General features: G+C 45.8%; 1 protein-coding gene across 5 annotated transcripts in view; it reads right to left on the bottom strand.

Moving 5' to 3' along the window:
- The window catches only part of Gbf1 (golgi brefeldin A resistant guanine nucleotide exchange factor 1), a 138,758-nt gene extending 126,542 nt beyond the window's left edge, over window positions 1-12,216 (bottom strand). For all 5 annotated transcript variants that reach the window (XM_052184686.1, XM_052184680.1, XM_052184685.1 and 2 more), the window contains exons 1-2: window positions 11,959-12,216; window positions 1,100-1,196 (exon numbers count right to left, since the gene is read on the bottom strand). In XM_052184686.1, the coding sequence (XP_052040646.1) occupies window positions 1,100-1,195 (96 nt within the window). In that variant the 5' untranslated portion in view covers window position 1,196; window positions 11,959-12,216. The remainder of the gene's footprint in view (window positions 1-1,099; window positions 1,197-11,958) is intronic.
- Between the last annotated feature and the right edge of the window lie 14,557 nt (window positions 12,217-26,773).

Below are 26,773 nucleotides of genomic sequence, written 5' to 3' on the forward strand. Positions count from 1 at the left end.
AGGGATCCAAACTCTAGGCCTACTGCTTGTGCAGCAAGTGTTTCAACTGCTGAGCCATCTCCCTGGACCATATCCTTTAAGATTTATTTTTATTCAGTGTGGATGTATACGTCTTCATGAGTATATAGTATAGTGTGCAGGTACCCAAGGAGGCTAGAAGAGGGTATAAGATCACCCAGAACTGAAGACAGAGTTGTGAGTTGCCCAATATGAGTACTCTGAACCAAACTTGGTCTACTGGAAAATTAGTAAGTACTCTTAACTGTTGAGCCATTTACAGACCTAAATGCCCACCCACTCCTTTATTCTTGGTTTTTAACACAGGGTCTCAAGCAACCCAGGTTGACTTTGAACTTGCTATGTAGTCAAAGCTAGCCTTGAATGTATGATCCTTTTGCTTCTCCTCCAAGTGCTAGGATTACAGGATACGCCCCTGCAGCCAGCTCATCCCCTCTGTGCTTTCATGTCCCATGGGTTCTATTGTTCTCTTCTCTCCCTCCTTCTCTCAGGACCTGTCTTATTAGGGTTTCATGGGTGTGAAGAGACAACCAGGGCAACTCTTATAAAAGAACACATTTCATTGGGGCTGGCTTACAGTTTCTGATGTCAGTCCATTATCAACATGGCAGGAAGCATGGTATTGTGCAGGCATGGTGCTGGAGGAACCAAGAGCTCTATATCTCTATCCACAGGCGGCTGGTGGCAGAAAACTGTCCCACTGAGCATATCTTGAGCTTATATGACACCTCAAAGTCTCACACAGTGAGACACTCCACAGTGACATACTGCTTCCAAAAAGGCCACATCTACTCCAACTAAGTCATACCTCCTAATTGGACCACTCCCTATGAGCCAAGCATTCAAACATATGAGTCTTGGAGGTCACACCTATTCAATCCACCACAGGACCTATTCCTTTCCTTTTACATCCCCATCTTCTTTCATCTCACACACACACACACACACACACACTCCTCCCCTCTTAGTTGTTTTTATAACCAAGGATGAGAACACACTCCTCCCCTCTTAGTTGTTTTTTTAACCAAGGATGAGATGTCCATAATTTGGTGACCTGACTGTCTGCCCTCTCCCCACTTACCAGTGGTATATGGGTGCTCCATCGGGCATTTCGTTTGATGGCACCAACAACAATGTTAATTTCTCCTTGAATGATGTAAATATTCTTATCCACCATCCTGACAAACCAACCAGAACAGATGAAAAGAAAAGATTAGTTAATATTTTTTTCCTTTCAGAGCTGTTCGTTTGCTTGCTTGCTTGATTCACTGGTTTCATTTTGAAACAGGGTTCTTCTGTGTAGCCCTTGCTGTCTTAGAACTCACTCTATAAACCAGGCTGGCCTCAAACTAGAGATCCACCTGCATCTGCATCCCAAATGCTGAGATTAAAGGTTCACATGACAACATCTGCCTTTTCCTTCTACTTTATGTATACAAATGTTTACTCTGCACATACATCTGTGCACCATGTACACACCCAGTACCAGTACAGCCAGAAGAGAGCATAAGAGCCACCGGACTGGAGTTACAGATGGTTATGGTTATGAGCCACCATCTGGGTGCTGGAAATCAAACCTGAGTCCTCTAGAAGAGCAACCAGTTCTCTTAACCATTGAGCAATTTCTTCAAGCCCAAGATGGGGGATTATTTAAATGCCAGCCATGGATGGTGGCTTACAGCTGTAATTCTAGCCACAAGTGGCTGAGGCAGAAGAACTAATTTATTATTGTAACTGCGAATAGTTTCAAAGGAACTATTGCAGGATTGTCTTTGCTGCCCAGAATAGCACTTAGAAAAGATATTTAATTATTTCCCACAGTGAAAATATTGAAAAACAGAATTTCTCTTGGAAGACTAGGGATGTAGTTCATATGGTAGAGTGCTTCCCTAGCAGGCACAAAGTTCTAAGTTCATGCCCAGCACCACTTCCATAAGGCAGGCACAGTGAGGAACACCTGTGATCTAGCACACAGTAGGTGAAGGCAGGCCAAAAAGACATGGTGATGTCATCCTTCACAAACAGCAAATTAGAGACAACCCGGATACATGAGACTCTTTGCCAGAAAACATTTTTTTTTTTCTTAGCATAGTGTGTATCCTAGGAGTACGTAACAACAAATTTGCCATTTTCCATAATTTAAAAACTCCTTAGAATCAGTATAGTTAACCCAAGAAACACTAGTTTGAAGCCAGCCTTATCTATGTAGTGAGTCTCTCTCGGGGGGGGGGGGGGGGGGGGGGGGGGGGGGGGGGGGGGGGGGGAAGAAAGAAAAGAAAAAGAAAATAGTTCACAACTACTACAAAGTGAAAAAAAGTATTATAGTGTATGACTACTTACTATAATATACTGCTGTGTGTATAAACAACAAAAAAAAAACCACCCATGCGAAACATGACATTTTTATTTTTTAAATATGTAATATTTAGCATACAAAAGGATACAGTCATATAATAGTCAGCATTCAGATTAGTGGTACAACTGAAGACTCTGAATACTTCCCAAACAAATCTTCTTGCTTTTGCCCCATAACTCCTACTATTGTAAAACTGACATTTATTAACTTTTTACTCTTATTTCATCTATATGTACCTTTAAATAATATATAACATCATTCTATGTTTTATATGTAATTAATATTTTATATATTCTCCTGAAATTTGTACTTTGATGTTTGATCTAGGAGTCATCCATTTTGATAAGCACAGTTAATATATTCTGTACAGATATAGATAGATAGACAGACAGACAGACAGACAGATTAAGTATATCTCAAGTACAGCATCTAAAGTTGGGTATGGTGGTCTGCACCTTTAATCCCAGCACACAAGAGGCAGAGGCAGGCCAGTCTCTGTAAGGGAAAGGACAGTTTGTCCTACACAGTGAGTTCTAGAGCAGCCAGGGCTACACAGAGAAAACCTGTCTCAAAAACCATAAATAAATAAATGGAGCTGGAGAAATAATTCGGTTCCCAGTACCCCACAGCGACTTGCAACCACAAGTATACAAACATACATGTAGGCAAAACACTCATACACATAAAATTAAATAAATAAAGTTAATTTGTTTTGTTTTGTTTTGTTTTTTGAGACAGGGTTTCTCTGTATAGCCCTGGCTGTCCTAGGACTTACTCTGTAGACCAGGCTGACCTTAAGAGATCCACTTGACTCTGTCTCCCGAATGCTAGGATTAAAGGTGTGAGCCACCATGCTCAGCAATTGTTTTAATTTTAATACAAATAAATAAAGGATCTAGAAAAATATATCCAAATTCATACCTATCTAAAGAGAAAGTGCTTTGAAATTAGGGTATAATCAAACCTTTATCTGTAGTGCTTTGATTTTTTTCAGAAGAATATTTTAGCATATTACCAATATAATTAGACACTAGTCATAATAAAAAGAGATCTATTATTTCCATTGAGAAAATTTACAGTTCAATAGTATGTAAAACAAAAACAAAAAACAAAAAACAAACACTCTAACACAGAAAGTCATTGGAAAAATATGCTTTCATAATAGCTCAGCTTGAGGTGCTGGAAAGCTGGCTGGGCAGTTCACAGCACTGGCCAGAGGACCCAGATTTAATTCCCAGCACCCATGCAACAGCTAACAATCATCTATAACTTAAGTCCCAGGGCATCTGGTAACCTCTTCTGGCCTCCAAGGGCACTAGGTAGTCATATCATACATACATGTATGCAAAACACCCACACACATAAAATGAACTTTTTAGAGTAGCTAAATTTGCATGTTTTATATAAGATGGGGTCTCACAAGAAATGAAAGTCGTGAAAACCACCAAGTTAAGCATAGTGACGGCCTTCAGAGGCAGAAGCAGGCAGATCTCTGAGTTTGAGGCCAGCCTGATCTATAGAGTGAGCAAGGGCTACACAGAGAAACCATTTTGCGAGGGAAAAAGAAAGGAAAAGAATAGAAAATAGAAGAGAAGAAAAGAAAACCAACCAAATATCCAAAGAAAGGAAGGAAGGAAGGAAAGAAAGAAGGAAGGAAGGAAGGAGATAGGGAGAAAAGAAGAAAGGAAGGGAGGAAGGGAGAGAGGGGCTGAGGGAGGGAGGGAAGAAGAAAGAGAAAAGAAAACCAACCAGATATCCACATACAGAATAATGAAACTAAAACCCATCTCCCATATTCCACAAAACAAAACAAAATAAAACACCCAACTCCAAACAGACTAAAACCTTAAAATAAAGCCTCAAACACTGAAACTGTTAGAGGAAAAAGAGTTCAAGATATAGGTACATGCAGGAACTTTCAATGAGACTTTAGTCACACGAGAAATTAGGTCAATAACAAACCTCATGATGAGACCTCATGAAATTGAAAACCTCTGAACAAGAACCAGCTAACTGAGTAAAGATACAGCCTACAGACTAGAAGGGAATATTTACTAGCTAGACTACATCTAAAATATACAAGAAATAAACAGCCCAGAGCCAGGGAGATGGCAGTCAGAAAAGAATGAAGATCTGAGTTCAAAATCACAGATAGAATGCAAATAAAATAAAAATAATGCCAAATAAAAGGCATGCCAGCAGGTACCTGTAACCTGAGTGCTGGGGAAGTGGACAGGAGGATCCCTAGGGCTTGCTGGCCAAGCCAGTCTAGTCAAACAGGTGAGCAGGTCCAGTGAAAGACACTTGTGCCTATGTACCCACACAAACAAGTACAACATACATGCTCACACACAAAGAAGGGAAAAACGGTCTCAAACAATCCATTCAATAATTGGGCAGACAGTTCTCGAAAGATGAACTGCAAGTGTCCAATAAGCATAAAAAAATGTTCAACTTTACTAGCCATCAGAGAAATACAAATCAACAATGAGAATGCATCTTCTGCCAATCAGAAGGGCAGTCATTAAGAAAACAAATAATGAAAAATATTGATAAGAATGTGGTCAAAGCCAGGTGGTGGTGACACACGCCTGTAATCCCAGCACTCTGGGAGGCAGAGGTTGGCAGATTTCTGAGTTCGAGGCCAGCCTGGTCTACAGAGTGAGTTTCAGGACAGCCAGGGCTATACAGAGAAACCCTGTCTTGAAAAAAACAAATCCAAAAAACCAAAATAATAATAATAATAATCCCAGCACCTGGGAGGCAGAGGCAGGCAGATTTCTGAGTTCAAGGCCAGCCTGGTCTACAGAGTGAGTTCCAGGACAGCCAGGGCTACACAGAGAAACCCTGTCTCAAAAAAAGCCGCAAAAAAAAAAAAAAAAAAAAGAGGGAAATCTTCCTTATGCCTTGCTGGTAAACTTGTCTAGCTACACAGATGTAAATATGAAGGTTCTCAAAACACTAAGAACAGATCGCCTGCTCTGTCACTCCTGGGTATCTTTGGGACTGCTTCAAACACCCAGCCCTGACAACCCAAGTATGATGTATGATGCCTAAGACTTACATAGTCAAACCAGAGAACCAGCTCCTGAAGCTGTTCTCAGACCTCCACATATGCACCATGGCACACAAATACACAAAATAAATAATAACTATTTTTTTTCATAAGCAAGAGAAGACTAGGAAGATAGATAGGTACTTGAAGATAGATAGGCTATGCAAATGTGAAGTCCAGAGTTCAGATCCTGACTCCATATAAATGCGAGGTGGGCATGGTCACCCACCTATAATTCCAGCCTCAGAGGGTAGAAACAGGATCCTTAAAGCAAGATGGCTAGCAATACTATAGGCAAGCTCTAGATTTGATTAAGAAACCCTGCCTTAGTAACAAGATGGAAGATTGTGGATGATTACAAATACTAACCTTGGAATTCCAAATACATACACACACATACATGTGCACATGCACAAATATGGAAACATGCACACACACACACCATACACACATGAAAATGGAAAGAGTTAGGCTTTGACATGGTGGCATACATCTTTAATCCCAGAACTCAGGAGGCAGAGGTAGAAGGACCTCTTTAAATTCAAAGCCAGCCTGGTCTATAAATCGAGTCAGGGCTGTTATACAGAGAAACCCTTGAAAAACTGAAGTAAAAAGAGAAAAAAATAGAAAAAGTTAGCAAAAAATATGAATAGAACAAGTATTTCATGAAAACACAAATAACAAATTAGTAGAAAAATATTATTAGCTTCATTTATAATCAGCAAAATGACCAGATTATAATAAACTAGGGATGGCGGTTCACACCTTTAATCCCAGCACTTTGGAGGCAAAGGCAAGCAGATTTCAGTGAGTTTGAAGCCAATCTGATTTACACAGTAAGTTCTAAGCCAACCAGAACAACATAGTGAGATCCTGTCTAAAAAATTAAATTTAACAAGATTATAATGAGATACCATTTTAGACCTCCAAAATAGTAATAATGACAACAGATAATAATTTAAAAATAATGAAATGTAATCCCAGCAATTAGGAGGCTGGGGCAAGAGGTCTGTCAGGGGTTCAAGGCCAGCTTGGGCTACATACTGAGTTATAAATCAAACTGGACTAACTATAGAATAAGATACTATCTCAAAAACACAAAACCATAATAATGATGAAATTTAAATCTGACCATATGTAGTAAAGATCAAATGGCTAGCAGTACCTACACAGATACAATCTGTTTGAGAAACAATTCGAAATCATCATGCCAAGTTAAAGAACTGCTTATCCTTCATCTCAGCAATTCCACTTCTGCGTCTAGTTCTCAGAGAAATAAAAAAATCTGACCAGGGTAAGGGTGGTGAAACTAGTAAGGCAGAGGGGAGGTAAATGCAAATATACACTGGGTGACAGCCTTGGGTTGGTGTTTAGATGGGTTGTTGGTATTTTGTTTGTTTTTAATGAGGATCTTGCTCTATAACCCAGACAGCCTGGAACTCAAATTTTGTTGCCTCAAGTGTTCCAAATGGTGATGGGATTTACAAGTGTACAAACATGTCAAGCTCAAAGCCATGGTTTGCCCCCTCTCTGCCTTTGAAGTGCGACCCCATTCTTTGCTGAATGTTCAGCTCTCCTCTTATCCATTTTTCTAAAATGTTCTTGCTCACTTCACATTAAAAGTCAATAACCAAGCAGTCGTGGTGGCTCCCAGCTTTAATCTCAGTACTTAGGAGGCAGGGGCAGGCAGACCTCTGTGAGTTCAAGATTAGTCTACACAAATCAAGTTCTAGAATACCACACCCCATGAAAAAACAGTCAATAGTAGAGTTATGCAAGACAGACTTGACTGAGTTCCTTACTTCTAATTGAATGACTATAGTCAAGACTTCTTTATTTGTTTGTTTATTTATTTTCCCCCTACTCACCCCTAGTGTTGGAGACTGCACCCAGGGCTACATGCAGGCTAAGTAAGCATGTACCACAAACTTATAACTCTTAACCAAGTTTCCCAATCCTTCTGAGCCTTGCTTTACAGTTTTTCACAGTAGCTATATGTGGTAATTAGATGGGAGAATTAAGTATTCAGAGCTAGCTTGGGTTACACATTGCAATCTTGTCCAAAAGCAAAACAAAAAACAAAACAAAACAAAAATATACAAAACCCTCCAATTCTCCATTGAAGAATGAAGAAGGTTGCCCTTGGGTTTGCTGTGAGGCACCCAGCATGGCACTGAACATGGTCAACACCTCCTGAACACTGTTCTTCTGACAGTGTCTCCTCATGAAGTCTTCCTCGGCTAACTCACTCTCCTACACAGTATGAGCACATCTTTTTGGTCAGCACATAACACTGTGTCCACAGCTCTTTTTAAACAAACCTCAGCTACAGTGCTACACACCTGTATTCCCAGCAATGGAAGGCCAAGGCTGCAAAACCTCAAGTACAAGGCCAGTCTGGGCTGTACAGTTGAGACCCTCTCTCAAAAAAAAAGGAGGGGCCGGAGAGATGGTTCGGAGGTTAGGAGCACTTGCTGCTCCTGCAGAAGACCCACATTGTCTTCCCATGGACATGTCTTGAAGACCCATGTTGGTTCACAATCATCCAACTCCCTCTTCTGACTTCCACCTGCACCAGGCCAAATAGCACATACATACATGCAATCAAAACGCACTACCGATATGGGGAAAGAGCACACAAAAACCTTACTGAACACAAGAAAATTATACAAAGAGTGAAGTTACAATAGAACCAGGAAAGAGCTGCTACTCTGATCTGACCAGCCACAGCTGGAAAATCCTCTCAAACCTGCTAATCAGGTGACCAGTGTACCTTAGCTCTGTGTGCCATCTCCTCCTCTGTGAAGATTTCTGAGACTATACTAGAACCACATGTAGGGTAAGCCTCTGACCTGTCCAAAACTGCCCATCTCAGAGATGAAAATGAAACAAAGCTTCTCCCTATCCCACATTGCTAACAACTCAGAACACCCAAGGCATAAGGGTGACCAGTGGCAGAGTAGGACAAAGAAAATGACTTGAGTGATGGCATATTGGGAGCAGCAGTGACAGTCCCACACAGCTTGCCTATCTTCTCTTTGAGGGATCATTACATACTAAAAAATAGAAAGGCTAGCCCTTGCTCAGGTCTTCAAACAGTAACCACCTGTGGAGTAAGTAGCAGCTGCCCTTCCATCCAGGCCTGCGTATTCCAGGCTCTACTGCGCTATGCTTCTGCCTGACCCAATGCAGGTATTGACAGTAGCTACCTGACATGCATGCGAGCTTACAGGCCTTGTTTATAAGACTTGCTCTCGCACTTACACGTTTATACTATTGGGAATCATCATCACTTTCATGACCATTTCCACTAATAATGGAGTTCCAGTGCAGCATACCACTCTACTGTATCTTCCTTTAGTTAAACAAATGCAGGTGAAATGTTAAAAAAGAGGAGCAATAAAAGATTAACAACAATTTACTATTTATTTCACAGCTTTTCCAGCATAAAGATAAAATGAATCTCTCCTTCTCCCTTCAACCCAACCCCAACATGAACCTAACATCCAATCACTCTAATCAGCCATACTCAATCACTAGAATGTGATCAATCAATGGCCTTTCCAGTGATGCTGTTTATAAATAGTATCTCCTCACAAGCAAGAGCTATGTCTTCTTCCTCTCTAACTGCCCAGTCAGCCAGAATAAACAACCTATCACTGAGTGTGATTATTTTAAAGCAGCAGTCATCCTGACTTCTAGAACACAGGGGAGGGAAAGACTGTGTTGAGCTGAAACTCAACCAGCTGCTAAAATGTGTCCACAATGTTAATTCCTACTGTGCCAATGAGCACCACTGTTAAGACTAGAATATACAGACACTATTAAAAAGAAGTTTAAGTACAACCTTAAAGAACATTTATGTTAGTGGAATTATTCCTATGTACAAATTTGTATTTCCATCCCCCATCACTGAAGATCAAATCTAGGGCCTCCTCTCACATCTAGGTAAATGCTTTATCATTGAGATAAACCACTAGCTCAGAAAATGACTTAAAATACAAAAAAAAAAAAAAAAAAAAAAAGATTTTTCTCTGAAGTCTCTATAGTCACCTTTAGGCCCCAAACTGAAAAGATGCTGTCACACTACCTATCAAGAGAGCACTGCCAATTATGCAGAGCACTTTCAACTCAGCAGAGTTCCAGGCACCTAACCTGGGTGTTTGCTGGGCTACCATTCCACCTGTCAAATTAACTACTTTCTGGAAGATTCTGCATCTTACAAAAACCACTATTAGCAGAGCAGTGGTGGTGCATGCCTTTAATTCCAGCACTGGGGAGGCAGAAGCAGGCAGATCTCTGTGAGTTCAAGGCTAGCCTAGTCTACAAATCAAGTTCCAGGACAGCCAGTACTACACAGAGAAACCCTGTGTTGAAAACAGACATATACACCCCCCCCAAAAAAAGTGTCTTGTACCATTCCCATCCATTTGTTTTACCTGGTCTATACATATAAACCATAAACATTATTACTTCTCTTTCTAACATACACACATACTGGTTATATACTCTAACACACCCATTCTTAGGAGGGCAGAGAGAATTAAGTAAGAGAAACTTGGTTCAGGTAGTATCATCTTAGACGATCTGCCTTCCAATACCTGAGAGAGTGGCCCACCTAGTTACTACTTGCCATGCCCGACTGGGGGCATACCCAGCTGACTGCCCGGGCCAGACCAGGACACAAAGGCTAACCACACACTAATCTAACCTGAGGGATAGATGGCATATGCTGGGCCCTATCACTGCTGAAAGGAATTAGCACACTCTACTTTTAATTTTACTACTCTTTTTTTCTTGAGGACCTCACTATGTAGGAAGACTGGTCTTAAACTCAAAATGTCGTTCCTCAACCCTGAAAGTACTGAGATTACAAATGTCTGTCACTACATCTAGCATATGTCACTACTTTTCAGAAATATACAGGGAGATCTAAGACTGCAGGCCTGTAAACCCAGCAACTTAGGAAGGATCACAAGTTTAAGAACTACAGAACAAATTCCAGACCAGTCAGAACCATTTAGAGAGATTGTGTCTCTAAATAAATAAATATAAATAAAGCAAGTTAAGCTATGTATATGGCTTAGTTACATACACATAGCTCATGTGTATGTATACCATATGGGTCCCTAGGGTCCCATCCCCACTACTGCAAGACTTTGTGTAAACTGAGCAATCCCAAAGCAGATTTTCCCACTCATATGCTCCATGAGGCTTACTAGTACCTAGTATTCTGGATATGAGTTTCTGCACTAAAAAAACACTAAAGTACTCTTTACCTTTGATGGACTTCCACCAGTTTATAACACAACAATGTCAAAGGTCACTACTGGGCCATAAACTACACTCTTTCGGGTTGTGCCCCATCATTCACTCTGCTTCCCTGACCCTACCACAAGGAGTAGAAGAACATCTCTCATAACTTGTCTCTTTGTTAAAGAACATGTCTCATTTGGCCCAGGCTGGCCTCTAACTCAAGAAATAGCTGAGGATAACCTTGAATGTCAGGTCTGACCCTCGTGCTTCCATCTCCCAAGTAGGGAATAGTAACAGATGTGTACCAACATGCCCAGTTTATGAAAGGCTGGGGACCAAACTCAAGGACTTCAAGCGTGCAAGGCAAACACTCAGTCAGCTACATCTCCAGCCCTTTTCATGTTTTCTACCTACTAAAAGTAAATAGACCACCAGTACCAAGCTGTATCAGAATTCAAATCCCTCTTAACTCTCAATCAAATGTGTCACAAAAGAGTGGCATCCTTAGGATTAAACCTCATATCCTTAAAGTAAATAGAAGAAAGTCACAGTGGGTAAACGCTTACCCGAAACACACACATAAAGGATTTAAGGCAGGTGGATCTTTATAAATTCGAGACCAGCCTGGTCTACAGAACAACCAGAACTACAGAGAAAGAACCTGACTCAAAAAGAAACAAAAGTGTTTATATACAGGCCCACCATGACAACTGAGCTAGCCTGTAAAGGGAAAAGTTTAGAGGCCAGTTCCTCAGGCCGCTGGCCTCAAGTCTTCTATGCCTTTTGACTACCTAATCCAAACTGCACTGGCTCGTCTTGCGGAATTAATGGAGCGCTTCAGTTGCGTTAGGACCCAATCACCCAGAAGTGACAGTTCTACGGAATCTGAAAAGATTCACTATCTAAAGCCTGAAACCATCCTTAATTTTGCTTTCAGATTTTGAGGACTGAATTCTTTGGGGTGCAGAAAGATCTGAAAACGAAGAGCTGGGGGCCAGATTACGCCTTGGGGGAAAAAAATCAAAAACAAAAATGATTCTGGCATCCTCCGAGTCTCCCGTGGGGCTGAAACACCCCTGGGGGCAAGGGTCTGACCTTTGGCCCCTGCACACCTCCCAACTCCCTCTCACATCAGTCCTCTGGGTTTATTTCTTCCCACTGAGCCCCTCGCCCAGGCCGCTTCGCCCAACTGAAGGACCCGTCCTCCTTATTCTTCATGGCAACGTCAGGCGGCCCTCACGACGCTGGAACTCTAAGAAGAGACTTCGCTGACCTGTCAGCGGATCCAAAATGGCGGGGCCTAGTCCCAGGACCGGCAGCCGCAGCTCATGTCCAGCCTGGCCCCGGAGGCGTCTCCCAGCCGCTCTCCCGGCGCCGGCGGCGAGTGAGAGAAGGGAAGGGTCCTGTCTTCTGGAAAGCAGCCCTAACTTCAGGGTGAGACCTCACTGCAGGCCGGAATAAGTGGGCCGGGACGGTCGGTGGAGCCGGCTACCTTCCCTGTCAGCTCACTGACGTGGTAACTAGCCTCAGTCAAGCCCGCTGCCTGGTAACTGCGCGAGTCCTGACACGATCAGCCAATCAGAGCGTGGCACTCTGAAAAGTGGCATTCCGGCTATCCAATCGAAGAAAGAAATTAGCTCTGGGAGGCGTGCAATGCCCTAAGAGACCAGATTACAAGGAAAGAAGAGTAGGTAGGGGACAGCCAACGGAGACGAGGATTCTCTGATTGACAGTTACAGAAGCCAATAAACAATGAGAAATTGTGCTAGGCGGTTGAGAAGGTGTGGTCAGATAGTGTTCGGTTGCAGTGCGCTGTTTAGCAGTGGCTACTGGGCATCCTGGGGAGGAAGGCTGTGATTTGCTGGAAAGGGGGCGGGGTCCGTTTTGAGAGCTTGAGCGGGCGACCCTGCTCCCCCAACTTCATCCTACCGAAGTCCTCCTGGCTTTACTACTTTCGGGATCACTCTCTTTCCAGGCAGGTCTGGAGTTGAATCCCGTTCCTAAGTCCCGCCCATGCAATCTTTCCTATGCCCTACTGTCTTCGGCGCCCCACTTTGGTATATGTGCCTGTCTCAACCCGACTCTGAATTTGCATTTTCTACTCCATTCCTACCATCCAGAAATAGAGAAAATGGTAGCAGAAATCTTGGATATCTAATTAGAGTATCCTCATTTTCCAGAACTGGAAAGAGTTCTGACGAGGAAAGCTGGCTCCATGCATAGCAGAGAAAAACATCCACCTACCCCCAGTCAGTTCCGGGCAGGGAGTAGGGAAGCATGGGGGTACTTAATACTTCCTTTTTTAAAACGAAGGAATTTGTTTGTCTGTTTTAAGATAATGCTTTTAGCCAATAAACCACCTCTTCAGCCTCCCTCAATACTTTTTATACCTTCCTCCATAGGGCTATGACTCTCGGTTCAGCCCTTCCTATTAAGCCTTGGACAAATCTTAATGAATGGTTGGTGGAGGTGCATGAGAATCAAGTCTTAGGGCCTAATCTCACACCGTTAGTCCACATCATTAACAATAATAACAACAACAACAAATAATGAAGATTTCCCATTTTCCTTTGCAATGCTGACAGGTGAACTGGAGAGGAATCTTAGCAGTTAAGGGTGCCTAATGCTTTTCCAGAAGACCTGAGTTCAGTTCCCAGCATATACATATCACACTGTCTACTGTGACTGAGAGAGACAGAGAGAGAGAGAGACAGAGAGAGAGAGAGCGTCTTTGTGTAATCCTGACTATCCTTGTAGCCCAGGCTGGATTCAGCCTCACAGATAACTGTGCTGCTCCACTATGCCAGGCACAGACTCATACTTTTTAAATAATAAAAATAAATCTTTTGTTTGTTTGTTTTTCAAGGCAGAGTTTCTCTGGGTAACAGCCCTGGCTTCCCTGGAACTCACTTTATAGACCATGCTAATCTCGAACTCACGTCGATCTGCCTGCCTCTGCCTCCCAAGTGCTGGGATTAAAGTCATATGCTACCATGTCCAGCAAAACAAACCATTTTTAAAAGAATTAACAAAGTTTCTTTTCGAATGTCAGCTTGATAAGATATTAGAAGTATCTTCAGATGGGATTGTGTGAGAGGAAGACAAGAGGATGGGTTTCTGCTTGCAGAGGAAACAGTGGAATTCCATCAGAACCGAAGTCTGATATGAAGAATCCCCCAATATCTCCCTGTGTCTATGTGTTGGTCTTGGTGTCTAGGTCCAGCTAAGAACCTAAAGGAAGTCAGGTGAAGATGATCATCACCGAGGCATTCCACTCTTTGATACCCTCAGCCATGTTTCTTTTAAAAACTAGAGCTTGGTCTCTGGAGCTTCTCTCAGGTTGGAGAGCAAATAGGAAAACCCTGTAGGTAAACAAAAGCTCCCTACTCTACCCCTCTCTACCTAGGGGTGCCTCCAGACATTAGACATCTTAAAAGTATGTGATTGTCAATTAAAGATGGAGAGAGAGAGAGAGAGAGAGAATCCCCAGTCCCTCATAAGTATTACATCATTTAACAAATAACACAGCTTGTTTCTAAATTTCAGTACATTTATTGAGTTTCTAGATGCCTGTGAATAGAAAAGGAAAGAAGAAATGGTTCTTGTCCTCCTAAATGTTATTTTATGCAAGTCAACACATCAGTTGATCCCTTCAATATGGAGGATGGAGTGATATCAAATATATACATAAGAGGTCACGAGAGCAAGACGCTAGACCTATGACAAGCCTGGAAATTCAGGCTTCTCAGATAAAACAGAACCTGCAAGGAACTCAGAAATTAGGATCAGCGATATAACGACTGATTGTTGTCAGGAAAGATTAGAGGTGTTCAGGATGAACAAAACTGAAGATGAAGACAAATCAGAGTATGCCTGTAAACACTGCACTCAGCACGGGCAGAGGTAGGATAACAGTTGACAGTTTAGGGCCAGCCAAAACCAGAGAGCTACAGAGTGAGACTATTGAAAGGGAATGGGACGTTCAGGTCCTGAATAACTAATATGCCACATTAGGAAACTTGACCTTTCTCCTGAAGGCAGTAAAGAGAACAAACGTGTTTTAAACATCGATATGTATGCTTAGATTCATCTTAGGAGCATACTGTGCACAGGGCTTAGGACTCTCGGGGGCACCAAGTAACCAGCCTATCATACTCCTTGGACACTTGTCCTGTCCCTTGCAAACATTTAATCCAAAAAAAACAAAAAACAAAAAAAAAAAAAAAAAAAAAACGCTAAGGCTATCCCTTATCCACAGGACCGAATCTGGTGTCGTGGGAAACAGAATTGCTGAGGCTGGGAAAGCACAGTCCAGGCAAACTGATAGTGCAGAGAGGCCAAGTGCTCACACCTTTGAAGAGCACAAGACCAGACAACCATTGGAAGCCAAGGTGGCATCGTTGTTACTTGTCCAAGGTCACTGAGTGAGAGAAGGTGCTGTATACCACTTTGATTTCTCTCGTTCCAAATCCTGCTTTCTCCAAGTTATCTTCTTTAGACGAGAAAAAAAGAGAGATAGCTGAGGAGAGAAAGATGTGATGGAAAGGAGAGGAGGTCTTTAAAAGAGAAAGCCTTTCGAGGTGGCAGAGTAGGGAGTAAAGCGGTGGTCAGAAGAAAAGAGGAAGACGCACGAGGACTGAAATAGAGACAAAAGAGTGGAAAGACAGACAGCGACAAGTGGAGAAAATCGGCGAAACGAGCGGCAGCCAAGTGAGAGCTGAGACCCGACGACAGCCGGGTTCGTTGTCCCGCCTGGCGGTCCTGCTGCCGTCTCCCCCGACACTACTTCACATGGCTCCAGAGAGAGCCCAAGGCCTCAGTTCGCCACGACTCGAGCTGGACTCTGGCCGCGACACCGACCACCGGACTTTATTTATCTAGCTTTGCCCGAACCGGAGCGTCCCAGCTGGAGCGCAGTCCGAGCCACGTGGGGAGGGGGCGTTGCTCAGCTGATGGCGAACGCTTCTGATTGGCCAGAGGGCGGAGTTCTTGGCTGCCCGCCGACAGGACCCCTCCCCACTAAGGCGGGGCCTGAAGGTTCACAGCTGGAAAGGGAGGAGCAAGGGCGGCGCAGCTGGAAAGGGGCGGGGGCCTGGGGCGCGCGGCACGCCGCTGCGGGCTGGGGGCGCCCTGGGCTGCCATAAAGTGAATGGGCGCCGGCGGGGGGTGGCACTGCACCGTGAGGCTCACTCTCTCCTCCGCTAGCCTGGGAGAGCCCAGCGGAGCGGCCGCCCCGGAGCAGGGGGGCGGCCCCCACCCCGCAGGGTGCCTGGCCCCTGGCCCCTGCCTGCGCTCCAGAACGCCGTCGCCACAGCCACCACCGGGAGTCTGCCTGCTGCGGGACGCACTGTAAGTACTTGGACTTGCGGGGGACAGGGGCTCAGGGGCCCGAGGGGCCAAGGCTGGTCCTGGGACTCCTAAAAGGGAACCTTGGGCGGTTGAACTCTGGTGTTTGTGAGATCGGTTAAGGGAAGAAAGGCGTACAGCAACCCCGGGGCTGGGACATGGGAGAAGGGAAACTCCGAGTAAGGACCTGGGGGACCGAGAAGAAGAGATTTAGGGGGCCCAGAGAGAAGCCGAAGAACTGCACGAATCACAGAGTGGATAGTCTGGAAACCTTTACCAGAAAGCACCCTGAAATCTAGGGGCAAGCGGCAAGGACCAGAAGGTGATAGGGGTAGCAGAGACTGTGGCCAGCTGAACAGAGGGCAGCGGTCGCCCAGCATAAGGGCAACAGGCGGCTCGCGGCTCGCGGCGCCACTTGGCCCAGGCTTAGACAGACTCCAGTGGCTGCAAGTAGGGGTGCGCGTAGTAGCTCACGCTTTCTTCCCAGCTGCTCCGCAGTTGGAATAGGAGCCGTTTTGCGAGAGTCGCTACTGGGTCAGATGGCCGCTGCGAGCTACAGGGCCCAAGCTGCCAGCACAACGCGACACGACTGGCAGGTCTGTCGTGGGGCATTTGGATCTGGAAGGGTCCAGATCTGGAGCCGCCTCAGAATCGGGCAGAATGTCAGCGGCACGTGGGCTTTGGAGCGGATAGAATGTTTGGGGTGGCAAAGTGGGTCTCTCCGGAGCAGACAATGTGTCCAGTAGTAGTGGACGGAATGTCCCTGGCCGACTGGCATGTCCACCTATCCGGCAGCGCCTGCCCAGCTGCATTATGTGCAATGGGGTCAGCCCGGTGGGTCCCCTGAAATCCCAGCTCCCAGTTTTCAAACTTGATTCTGCCTTTCCTGCCTGTTGGGCCTGGAGGGAGCCCGAGGGTAAAGGATGCAGCCTGGCCTTGGGGCCTCTGTGAGAAAACCCCCGCTCCAGCTCAAATAGATCAGGGCATCAGTAGGCGTCCACAATCCAAACTGAGGAAAGACTGAAGACCTACAAAGGGAAGATGAAGTAAGCTCCAGGGTGGAGCGGCAGCAGGCCCCCCACAAGCCTCTGAGGGGCTCGGTTCCCTCACAAGCTCAGAGTCAACTGTTAGTAGGCCTTCTTCCTTCCCTTGTAACCATAATTCCAGTACAGCCGACCAGATACCCTCAAATTCCTAGTCTGGTTGTTAACCCACTCAAGACTCCTTGACCAGCAAGAACCTTCCAGACAAGAAAATTTTAACCCTTTCATAAAGCAAAGCCTTCGACCGTGAGACCAGGGAAAGAGGGGAAGGGGCAGATGAAATTCTGACTCTGTGGTCCTATCCTCTCAGCCTGACCAGGAAGAATGTCTCCGTTTGCTTTCTTTCTGGCTGAGGGAGGGCTCTGACTCCTTTGGACCAATACAATGACCACCCTACCCTCCCTGAATCCCTCAGAGCCCAGCTGGGCAGATGAGGACAGAGCAGAGGGAACTCTGAATCTCTACGCATAAACATGACAGTCAGCCGGGGAGTGAGTTTCCAGAAGGACAAATGCAAGGCCCTGTTTAACAATGAGTTGTCTTTTTTTTTTTTAAACGGGGAGGGGGCTACTTTTCTCATCCTCCACCCAAGAGGAAAATTTAATTCCTGTTTCTTACACTCCTACTTCCACTCCTCAGTCCTAAAGTTTTCATAGGTCCTGGCTAAGACCTTGTTCCACATCTTTTATTTGTCCTTTGCTCTCCTTGATAAATAGGAAACCATGCCCCCGGCTGCTCCCACCGCATTATTATACATAGCTCAGGGGCTTATGTTCCTATTGCTTTTGAAAAAAGAAATCACTGAAACTATCCAGGAAATGAAGGGCATGTCAGGGAAGGAAGAAAGAAGGCATCACAGTTGGTTCTTTGAAAACTCAAAGTTCTGCTTTCACCAAAGAGATGATAAGTAAGATAAATAGATAAAAACATCCTAACAAAGATGACTAAAAAGAAAATCCATCCACTCTTGAATGAAACCATGTAGTTGAGTGTGTAACTGTTCAGTAGCTCTTAGGGAGGGTGTTATAGACCTAGATAAGTCAGAGTGGAGCTGGGATTATAGCTTAGTGAGAGAGTATTTGCACAGTATGTCCAAGGTCCTGGGTTCCAGAGAGAGAGACAGACAGACAGACAGACAGACGCAGACAGAGAGAGAAACAGAGAATAGTTGACATGGGGAACCAGGAGTGCTGCTGAGAAAGAGTAACAGAAAGTTTAGGTGAGACAGGATGAAAATCGACAACACCAAAAGACCTAAATGAGCAGAAGACTTTGCTTGCCGAAATCCTGAAACTGGAAATGGGGCTAGGAGTGGGCGGCTTTTAAAACTGGAGACTTGGGAGCTTAGGATATATGGGAACTGTGCTTGGGTCCTGTGGACAACTAACGTCCAGAGCTCGTTTTCAGAGGAGCAGAGAGGCAGGAAGTAGAACTGGGTCTTAGGGGGCTTCAGGCGATCAGTGCCACTAATGGCTGCAGTGTGGAGCGTGAGACCAGAAAAAGAACAGAACTCAGTTCTGTGCAGCCTGGGACTAGTTCCTGCCTTCTCGAAGATAAGCAGGGATAGCCATCCCTGCCACTCAGGGGCCTGTGGGTTAAATGAGACATATCAATCTTGTATAGAAGGAAAACTCTTTGTAAGCGGAGGAACAAAGGCAGAAGCCTCGAGGCTATTATCCTGCCCAAACTGCAGTCCCTGTGACCATAGAATCTTTCCTTGCCTTAGATTAGCCTGATTATATCCTGGATTCAGCTACAGTCAGACTCTTAAGGAGAGATGGAACATCTTCCCTGGAGTTCCAGTATCCGTATCCATCATCCCTGTCCCTCTCTGCGAACATGAGAAGTTCCCCCCATGTATCTCAACCTCTCTACTAAATAGCCTGATCTGAACTCTGCCTGTCCACTGCTCAGGAGTGTAAATGAGAGCCTAGGATCCAGGTCCAGCAAGGGAGGGCAGGGTGCAAGGGCTAAAGCTGAACTATAGTGAGCAAGGCACGAGAATAGGTCCAATCTTCCCTTCCCCATTTTTAACTGAGTATGGGAGAGAGGGACGACCGCCAAAAGGACGTATTAAAATCTGAGCTTTAGAGGACCTACAGTGTGCACAGTGATTGATAGTGGCCTGTAAGCGTGACAGAGGTGTGGAAAGGGAAAGAGACAGAAGTGATGTACAAGGCCCCCCCCCATCCTCCCACCTCAAGACCATCTTTAACTTTTCAATTGCTGTAACAGGGTCTCCTTATGTGGCTCAGGCTGGCCTTGAACTGGAAAGTTCTGGCCTCAGCCACCCCCTAACGCTGCCAGGCATGGTTTCAATCTTCTTTAAAAATCTGTTTCCCAGCCTGATCCACTCTAGTTACCACTGCAAATAAAGGTCACAAAGATGTTACTTTTGTATGTCATCTGCTGACAGCCTTAAACTAGTCCCTGGACTTGCAGGAATGCTTCTTGGTGCGGCGCTGGGAAGGCAGTACAGGAATAGGACAGCACTGGGCTGGCCACGGCCTAGCTTCCTTACATGATTACCTTAAGACTGGGGTCAGGTGTGTATATACGCATGATGTGCTTTATGGCACAGGATGCAAACTCAATTAGAAGTCTTATAATTAAGCTGGGGGCGGGGCTGGGAATGTGCATCAGGTAACTTAGTGGTGGAAGAGTATTCGCCTAGCACGTGCAAAGGGCCTGGAACAGAACACTGAAGTGCACGTGCAGGTTAAATAAAATCAGACTAGAGACCTCAAAGATTCTTCATATTAGCTGCCTCCAATTCACATCTGCCTCTATTTTCATATATAGCCCAAGACCAAGCTGGATTTGAACTCTTGATCTTCCTGCCTCAGCCTCCTGAGTGCTGGGATTATAGACAGACAACATCATACCCTGAATGTAGGAGATTTTCCTTTTAACAGAAAAGCCAAGAACAGTCTAGCCTTGACCACACTAAATCTGAATCAGTAGTTGTCTCTCATCATGGACCCTCAATCGAAATTCTTCCCCCCATTCCCGCCCCCCCCCCCGAACTCTCATGGCTCACATTAAGCCTCTGATCAAACGAAGCTCTGCATTGCCCTTTAAATACTCCCAACAGTTCTGCGCTATTTAGAAGTCCCCTTCTCTTTCTCCTCAACCCCCATATCTATGATGTTCCTGCATTCTCTGAGCGCCCCCCCCCGATGCTTGATACCTCTTTATATTGGCTCCCATATCTGATCTCCCACAACCTGAGAGTAAGACCTATGAGCTCCATTTTTGTTTCATCCTATATTCTGTTTGCCTCCCTAGACTGTGAGCAAGTTAAAGTTAGTGGATTACAGTCCCCGGGGACCCCTCTTGGCACATATAATGCCTTATCAAAAAGGAAGCAAGGGATGGACACTGAGACACATGAGCAATTGCTTCTCTGGTCCCCAATTCACCCTTTTGATAACCTGAATACGTCAAATCCACCCGAGGTGCATGCAGGGTTTCATCCTGAAGCTGGGAGCAAATGAAGACGTGTCTATTCCCTGCTGCACACTGCAGTTCAGTCCGGGCACTGTGCACCTCAAGTGAATAGAAGAAGGTTATGTCCACCCTGGGATTTCACTTCAGCCTCGGGATTGTGGGACAGCACGGTACTGGCTCAGGACCTTGGTTTTCACCTGTTCCCAGTGGACTGTTTTGCTGAGCTGATCACAACCTGGGTTCCGCATCTCCCTTTCCTCATCCCCTTCCTCCAAGATGAGGATTTCCTCCTAGTCCTTCCCTGCTCACTCCTCCTGCTTCAGGCATTGTTGTTTCAATTCGTCTTGGATTCTCCCTGTGGCCTTGATCTACTCCTCTGGACTATAAGCAGGTCCCGTGAGAGTTGCCTTCTTACCACAAGCTTTTGTCCCTTGCGAACCACAGCCTCCCCACTGTGACTTCTTCAGACTATGATCTGTGCCTTGACCTTAATGTCTTGTGAATATTGTGTTCTTGCTTGTCCACAACAGACCTTCTATACTTTGAAATCAAAATATACCTGAAGATCTTCTATTTCCCCTAGGCCTGAGCTAGCCACCATAGTGCCAGTGAAGTCTGGACCCGGCATCCCCAGCGCATAGGGGTGGCCAGACAAACCCTCTTGGAGCTAGAAACATCACCACCACCACCACCACCACCGTTATCTCTTAGCTATGTTTGGCCCTGCCAGCATCACCCGATCATGCAGCCTCCACACTACTGTTTATCCCTAACTATCCACTGAGTGAGATGAAGTCCCTGGCCCCTGCCCAACGCCCCAGCTTCCTGACCTCTCCCAGTTTGGGGGAGCTTAATCCTCAGCCAGCCTGTCTCCAACTCAGATAACAACTTGGCGCCCCCAGCCTTTGCCTGACCAGCCCACCCGGACATGAAGCTGCCCCTGCCTGAGTTCTATGCCCTCTCTTTCTTCTCTTCATATCCTGGCCTTAGTGGGCACTTCTGTAGTGTCACAGACAGAGAGCCCTTCCTGAAGTTAGGAACTCAGTCAAGAGTCGGAAGGCTCCAGTCTTCCTTCGAAAGTGTCTGATCCCGAAGGCCGAAGGTGGCTCTCCGCTTATATTCCTTAGCCCACTCTGCTGTTTTCTTATTCTGTGTGCTCTTGAGTGCCGGGCTATGTGCCACGTCACTCTCTGTAGTGCCATGCCTCACCAGGATTCTCTTTATTGAGACACAGAGACTGGGGAGGTGAGCTACCCCAGCAAGGATCTGTTCTTAGTCTCCATTCAGTGCTCAGCTCTGAGAAGGAACTAGAAAAAGTTCTGATATTTTTATTTTTATATAAGCTGTGTGTTGTTTGAACCTTATGACAAAACTGGCTGATTGTGTCGGTGCTTGCCAGTAGGCAAATGCTAGAGAGGACAAGACAGGAAAACCAAGAGACAGGAGGCAGCCCAAGCCATACTTTGGAGCAGTTCAGTTTGCAGAGTGCATGCCTAAGTTGAATTAAGCCCTGGCTTCAATCCCTAGCCCCACATAGACTGGTTATGGTGGTAGGACATGCCTTTATGCCAGCACTTGGGGCAGGGACAGGATAGAAGCAGCAGGACCAGACGTTCAAGGCCATCCTTAGCTCTAAGTGAGCCCACGGTCATCCTGGGCTATGTGAGACTCGATCTCAAATAAATATGAATAAATAATCTAGTGACAAAGGCAGAGTCATGGGCACACATCTGGAGTCCTCGCACCTGGCAGGAAGGTCAGAAGTTTGAAGGCATCTTATGCAAGAGCAGTGCCCCATCTGAAGGAGAAAGAAACGAAGCTGAAGAAGGCACGAGGACAGGCAGAGAAGGGGTTATGATCTCGCTCTTAATGATGAAATATGTACTATGCCCAGAAGAAAGTAACTTGGACACTAGTAAGCTGGGGGTTATCAGAACCAGAACCTAGATCTTTTGACTCCGAACCTGACTCCTTTGGCCCATCAGAGGTCACCTCTCCACCTGATCCCCTAGCTCCAGCCTTCTGGTGCCTCCTTTTCACTCAGCCATGCCAAGAGCCACCAAGAGAGGAACATCGTTCCCTGCTCCCCTTGGCCTCCTCCTCCCCCACACAGAGTTCTGAACTCCTGGGACTGAGAGAGCTGAGATTCAGAGGGGCCAGGGAGGGGGAGGGAGGGGGAGGGGAATGGCTAGCTCCAAAACAGCCCAGGCAGCTGTCCCTGTCAGAGAGAGACAGAGGAGACTGTATGACCGCATGTGTCTGTCCGCCTGAATGTGGGAGCGCATGTGTGGGAGAGCATGTGTGTTTTTGTGCCTCTGACTTCACGTCCAAGTGCTTGCTGTGTCTAAGTGGGGGCCTGTGTGTGTCTGCACATGTGTCGTCTGTCTCTGAGAGTGTGTGGCTTGAACTCTGCCTGTCTCTTGCTCTGGCTGCCGCCCTCTGCCCGGGCCTCCTCCTACTGAAATAGAGGATGAAATCAAGCCGCAGGTATGGAATGCCAGGGGAAGGGGACCTTGGAAAGCTGGAAGTCTGCTGCCTGGACACACGGGAAGGATGGGTGGCATCAGAGGGACATAGCTTGTCCCGTGTGCAAACCTCACTGTCCCCTTCGCCCAGTTCTGGGTTGTTTCTGTGGCTCCGGGGAAAGTCGGGAGTGTGGTCTGAATTTCAAGGTCATCTGGAGTCTGAAGGAAGGGCGGGCTGCAGAGCGCTTCAATTTCCAGCTCTAACTCCCTCCCACACCTTCCCAGAACGTATGGAGATGTGATGGCCGAGTTGTCACGGTTCCTTGCAAAGCCATCTCCACTCCAGGGGACCTTTGTTGGCCTAGGTTTTCCAACTCCAAGCCTCCAGCTCCTGCCCTGAGACTGGAGATGGGGGTAAACTGAGCACCTCCACCCTGGGTCCAGCTTCTCCCCTTCCCCACTGGGCTCCCTCCTGTCCTACCTCTCTAACCCCAGGAAGAGTCCAAGAACAAGACCTGTCTGCCACTGGAAAGAACAAGAATTCTGCTGGACCTCCGACATGCTGTCAGTTTGCCTAGAGTTGGGGCTGTGCCTCAGAGCTGGGTGACGAAGGTGTTACCATGTATAAACACAGGCCATTGTCCAGCCTCACATCCTTCGGGAAGGTTCTTAATACATTTAGATCAGCCAAGAGATGCACATCTCCATCTGGGCTAACCCACCACAGTAATGCCATCATGCCCCTGGTAATAGGGAGGGGGTGTTGGAGACACAGACACCCCCTCCTAGCTCTCTCCTTCTGTCTCTAGTTTCTATATTCTGCCCAAGAGGCTCCTGGAGTCAAGAGGCCCATTACTGTCCCTTTTCTTTCCTCCCATGTGAGGTCTTGTGAAAGTCAACCAGAAAGGGAACCAACCAAGGGACACCTCAGCAGGGACCCAGGCAGACTCCCTCAGAAAGTCAAGCTAGGTCTGAGATAGGAATCCTGGCAAGAAGTGGTGTGTGTGTGGGGGGGGGGAGGGTGTTTGTGTATGTGTGTATGTGAGAGAGAGAGAGGGTGTCTGTGTGAGAGAGAGGGGTGTGTGTGTGTGAGAGAGAGGGGGGGTGTGTGTGAGAGAGAGAGGGTGTATGTGTGTGTGTGTGAGAGAGAGAGAGAGAGAGAGAGGGTGTGTGTGTGTGTGAGAGAGAGAGGGTGTGTGTGTGTGTGAGAGAGAGAGAGAGAGGGTGTGTGTGTGTGTGTGTGTGTGTGTGTGTGTGTGTGAGAGAGAGAGAGAGAGAGAGAGAGAGAGAGAGAGAGACTGTGTAAAGGAATACATACATACTACCTGGGATGGTGTGATGGGCCCGGCCTGAGATGGAGGGATGACTGGTAGGAGGTGAGATACATTTTGGACAAGCAAAGGAGCAGAAGGAGCCTATATACCCCTTGTGGGCTCTTTCTTTCTTTCTTTCTTTCTTTCTTTCTTTCTTTCTTTCTTTCTTTCTTTCTTTCTCTTTTTCTCTCTTTCTTCCTTTCTTCCCTCCCTTCTTTCTTTCTTTCTATCTTTCATAATTTTTTTCATTTTCAGATTTTTTTTAAAGTGTTACTTGTATGGCTGTTTTACCATCATGGCGACTAGATGAGGGCACTGGATCCCCTGGAACCGAAGTTACTGGTGGTGATGGTTATAAGCTTCCGTATGGATGTTAGAAATCCAACCCAGGGCCTCTGCAAGTGCTTTAAACCGTGGAGCCATCTCTCCAACTTGGTTTTGATATGGAGCTGCTTATTCAAACAAACCATTGTTTAAGAAAGTATAAATAACCCAAACACGCAGACTCATCCTTCTGCAGACACAGATCCAAGCTGGAGTTAGAGTAAAATCCCTGAGAGGACACCATCAGAGGGATCCAAGGAGCACAATTTGGAAAAGCCTCCTTAGGAACCCAGATTTAGCTCAGGTCCTAATCATACCAGTAGCTTAGCCGAGTTGCTCCGGGTGTCAGGATCCACCTATGAAATGGGTGGGCCACACTGATCATCCCCAACCCCGATGTCTGAAATCTGAAATTCTCTGAAATCCAAAAGCAGAGGTGGAGGTACATCCACTCTCAGGATTTAAACATTATTTTGTTTTGTTTATGTATATGAATATTTTATCTGCATGCACACTAAAAGAAGGCATCAGACACAGTTGTAGATGGTTAGGGGCCACCATGTGAATGCTGGGAATTGAACCCAGGACCTCTGGAAGAGCAACCAATGCTCTTAATTGCTGAGCCATCTCTCCAGCCTGCAGTTTTGGAGCCTTTGGATTAGAGATGCTCTACTGGAAATCTATACAAATATTCTTTGGGTTTATGTGTAAAGGTTTTGTGTGTGAAGATGCACAGGCGCAGATGAAGGGAGGTCAGAGGTCAACCACTGGAGTCTTCCTCCATCATTCTGTCTCTTGGGGTTTCTGTTTTACTTTGTTTTTGTTGTGTTTTCTTGAGGCAGGATTTCTTGTTGAACTTGGAGCTGACCAGTGAATTCATCTTGACTAGCTGACCAGGGCTCCTCCTGTTTCTGTCTCCCCAGTGCTGGGTTACAGGGTGGTACTTTGTGGATGCTAAAATAAATAAAACTCAAGTCCTTATGCTTGTGTGACAAGTACTTTACCAGCAGGGTCTCATGTAGCTAAGGTTGGCCTTAAACTCCAGATCTGCCTTCCAAGGGTACTAGAATTACAGATCTACATTACCACACCTGGATCTCAACAAATATTGTGTTTTTTTTGAAAACTAAAACTGAAAAAGAAAAAAGAAAGAAAAAAAAAACCTTTAAAGTTAGGATAGTAGTAGCAGCGGCGGCGGCGGCGGCGGCGGCAGCAGCGCACACTTTTAATGCCAGCACTTGGACAAGGCAGGCGACTTCTCTAAGCTGGAAGCCAGCCTGGTTTACAGAGTGAGTTCCTGGACAGCCAGGGCTACACAGAGAAATCCTGTCTAGAAAAAATCAGATAGATAGATAGATAGATAGATAGACAGACAGACAGACAAACAGATAGATGAAGCTGAAACTTAGCTAAGCATGGTAACCCAGGCCTAAAATTCCAGCGTTCAAAATGGGAGCAGCAAGGAAGTTCACAAATTAAGGCTAGCCTGAGCTACATGAGATCCTGCCTCAAACAAACAAAGTGAAGTGGCCGTAGCACTAGGCACAGGCCCAACAGTTAATGAGTTATTGTACATATATGAGCATAAAACCTCTCAGTGTGCACCTGTCTCTCATTTGACCTCTTCCTCAACTGGGGAGGCCAGAAGGCGGCTTTGGATCCCCTGGAACTGGAGATTCAGACGGTTGTGAGCAGTCATGTGGTTGCTGGAAATTGAAGTAACGCCAGCGCCTCTGGGCAGCCAGTGCCTTTAACCCTGAGCCCTCTCCTCTGCCCTGCCGTACCCCAGCTATTCAATAGAACACCATTCACGATAGCTTTTTGTCAGTGGATTAAAAAAAAAAAGAGGCAAGAACGTTGTGAGGAAACCCTAATGGGAGCCTGATGGTTTGTTGGTTTTTATTGATTTTGTTGTTTGTTTGTTTGTTTGTTTGTTTGTTTAAGACAGTGTCTCACCGCTTGCTCTTGACTGACCTGGTGCTCACACTGTAGGGTGAAGATCGAACTCATGGACGATGTTCCTGCTTCTGCCTCCTGAGTACTAGCGTCACAGGCACGCTCCACGTCGGGGTATCCACAAGCCCCTGATTTTCACCTCAGTTAACCTGACATATGTCTTCTCTTTCCTCTACTAGAGCCCTCCCTCC

This window comes from Apodemus sylvaticus, chromosome 1 (assembly GCF_947179515.1).
Source record: "Apodemus sylvaticus chromosome 1, mApoSyl1.1, whole genome shotgun sequence".
NCBI classification, from domain to species: Eukaryota; Metazoa; Chordata; class Mammalia; order Rodentia; family Muridae; genus Apodemus; species Apodemus sylvaticus.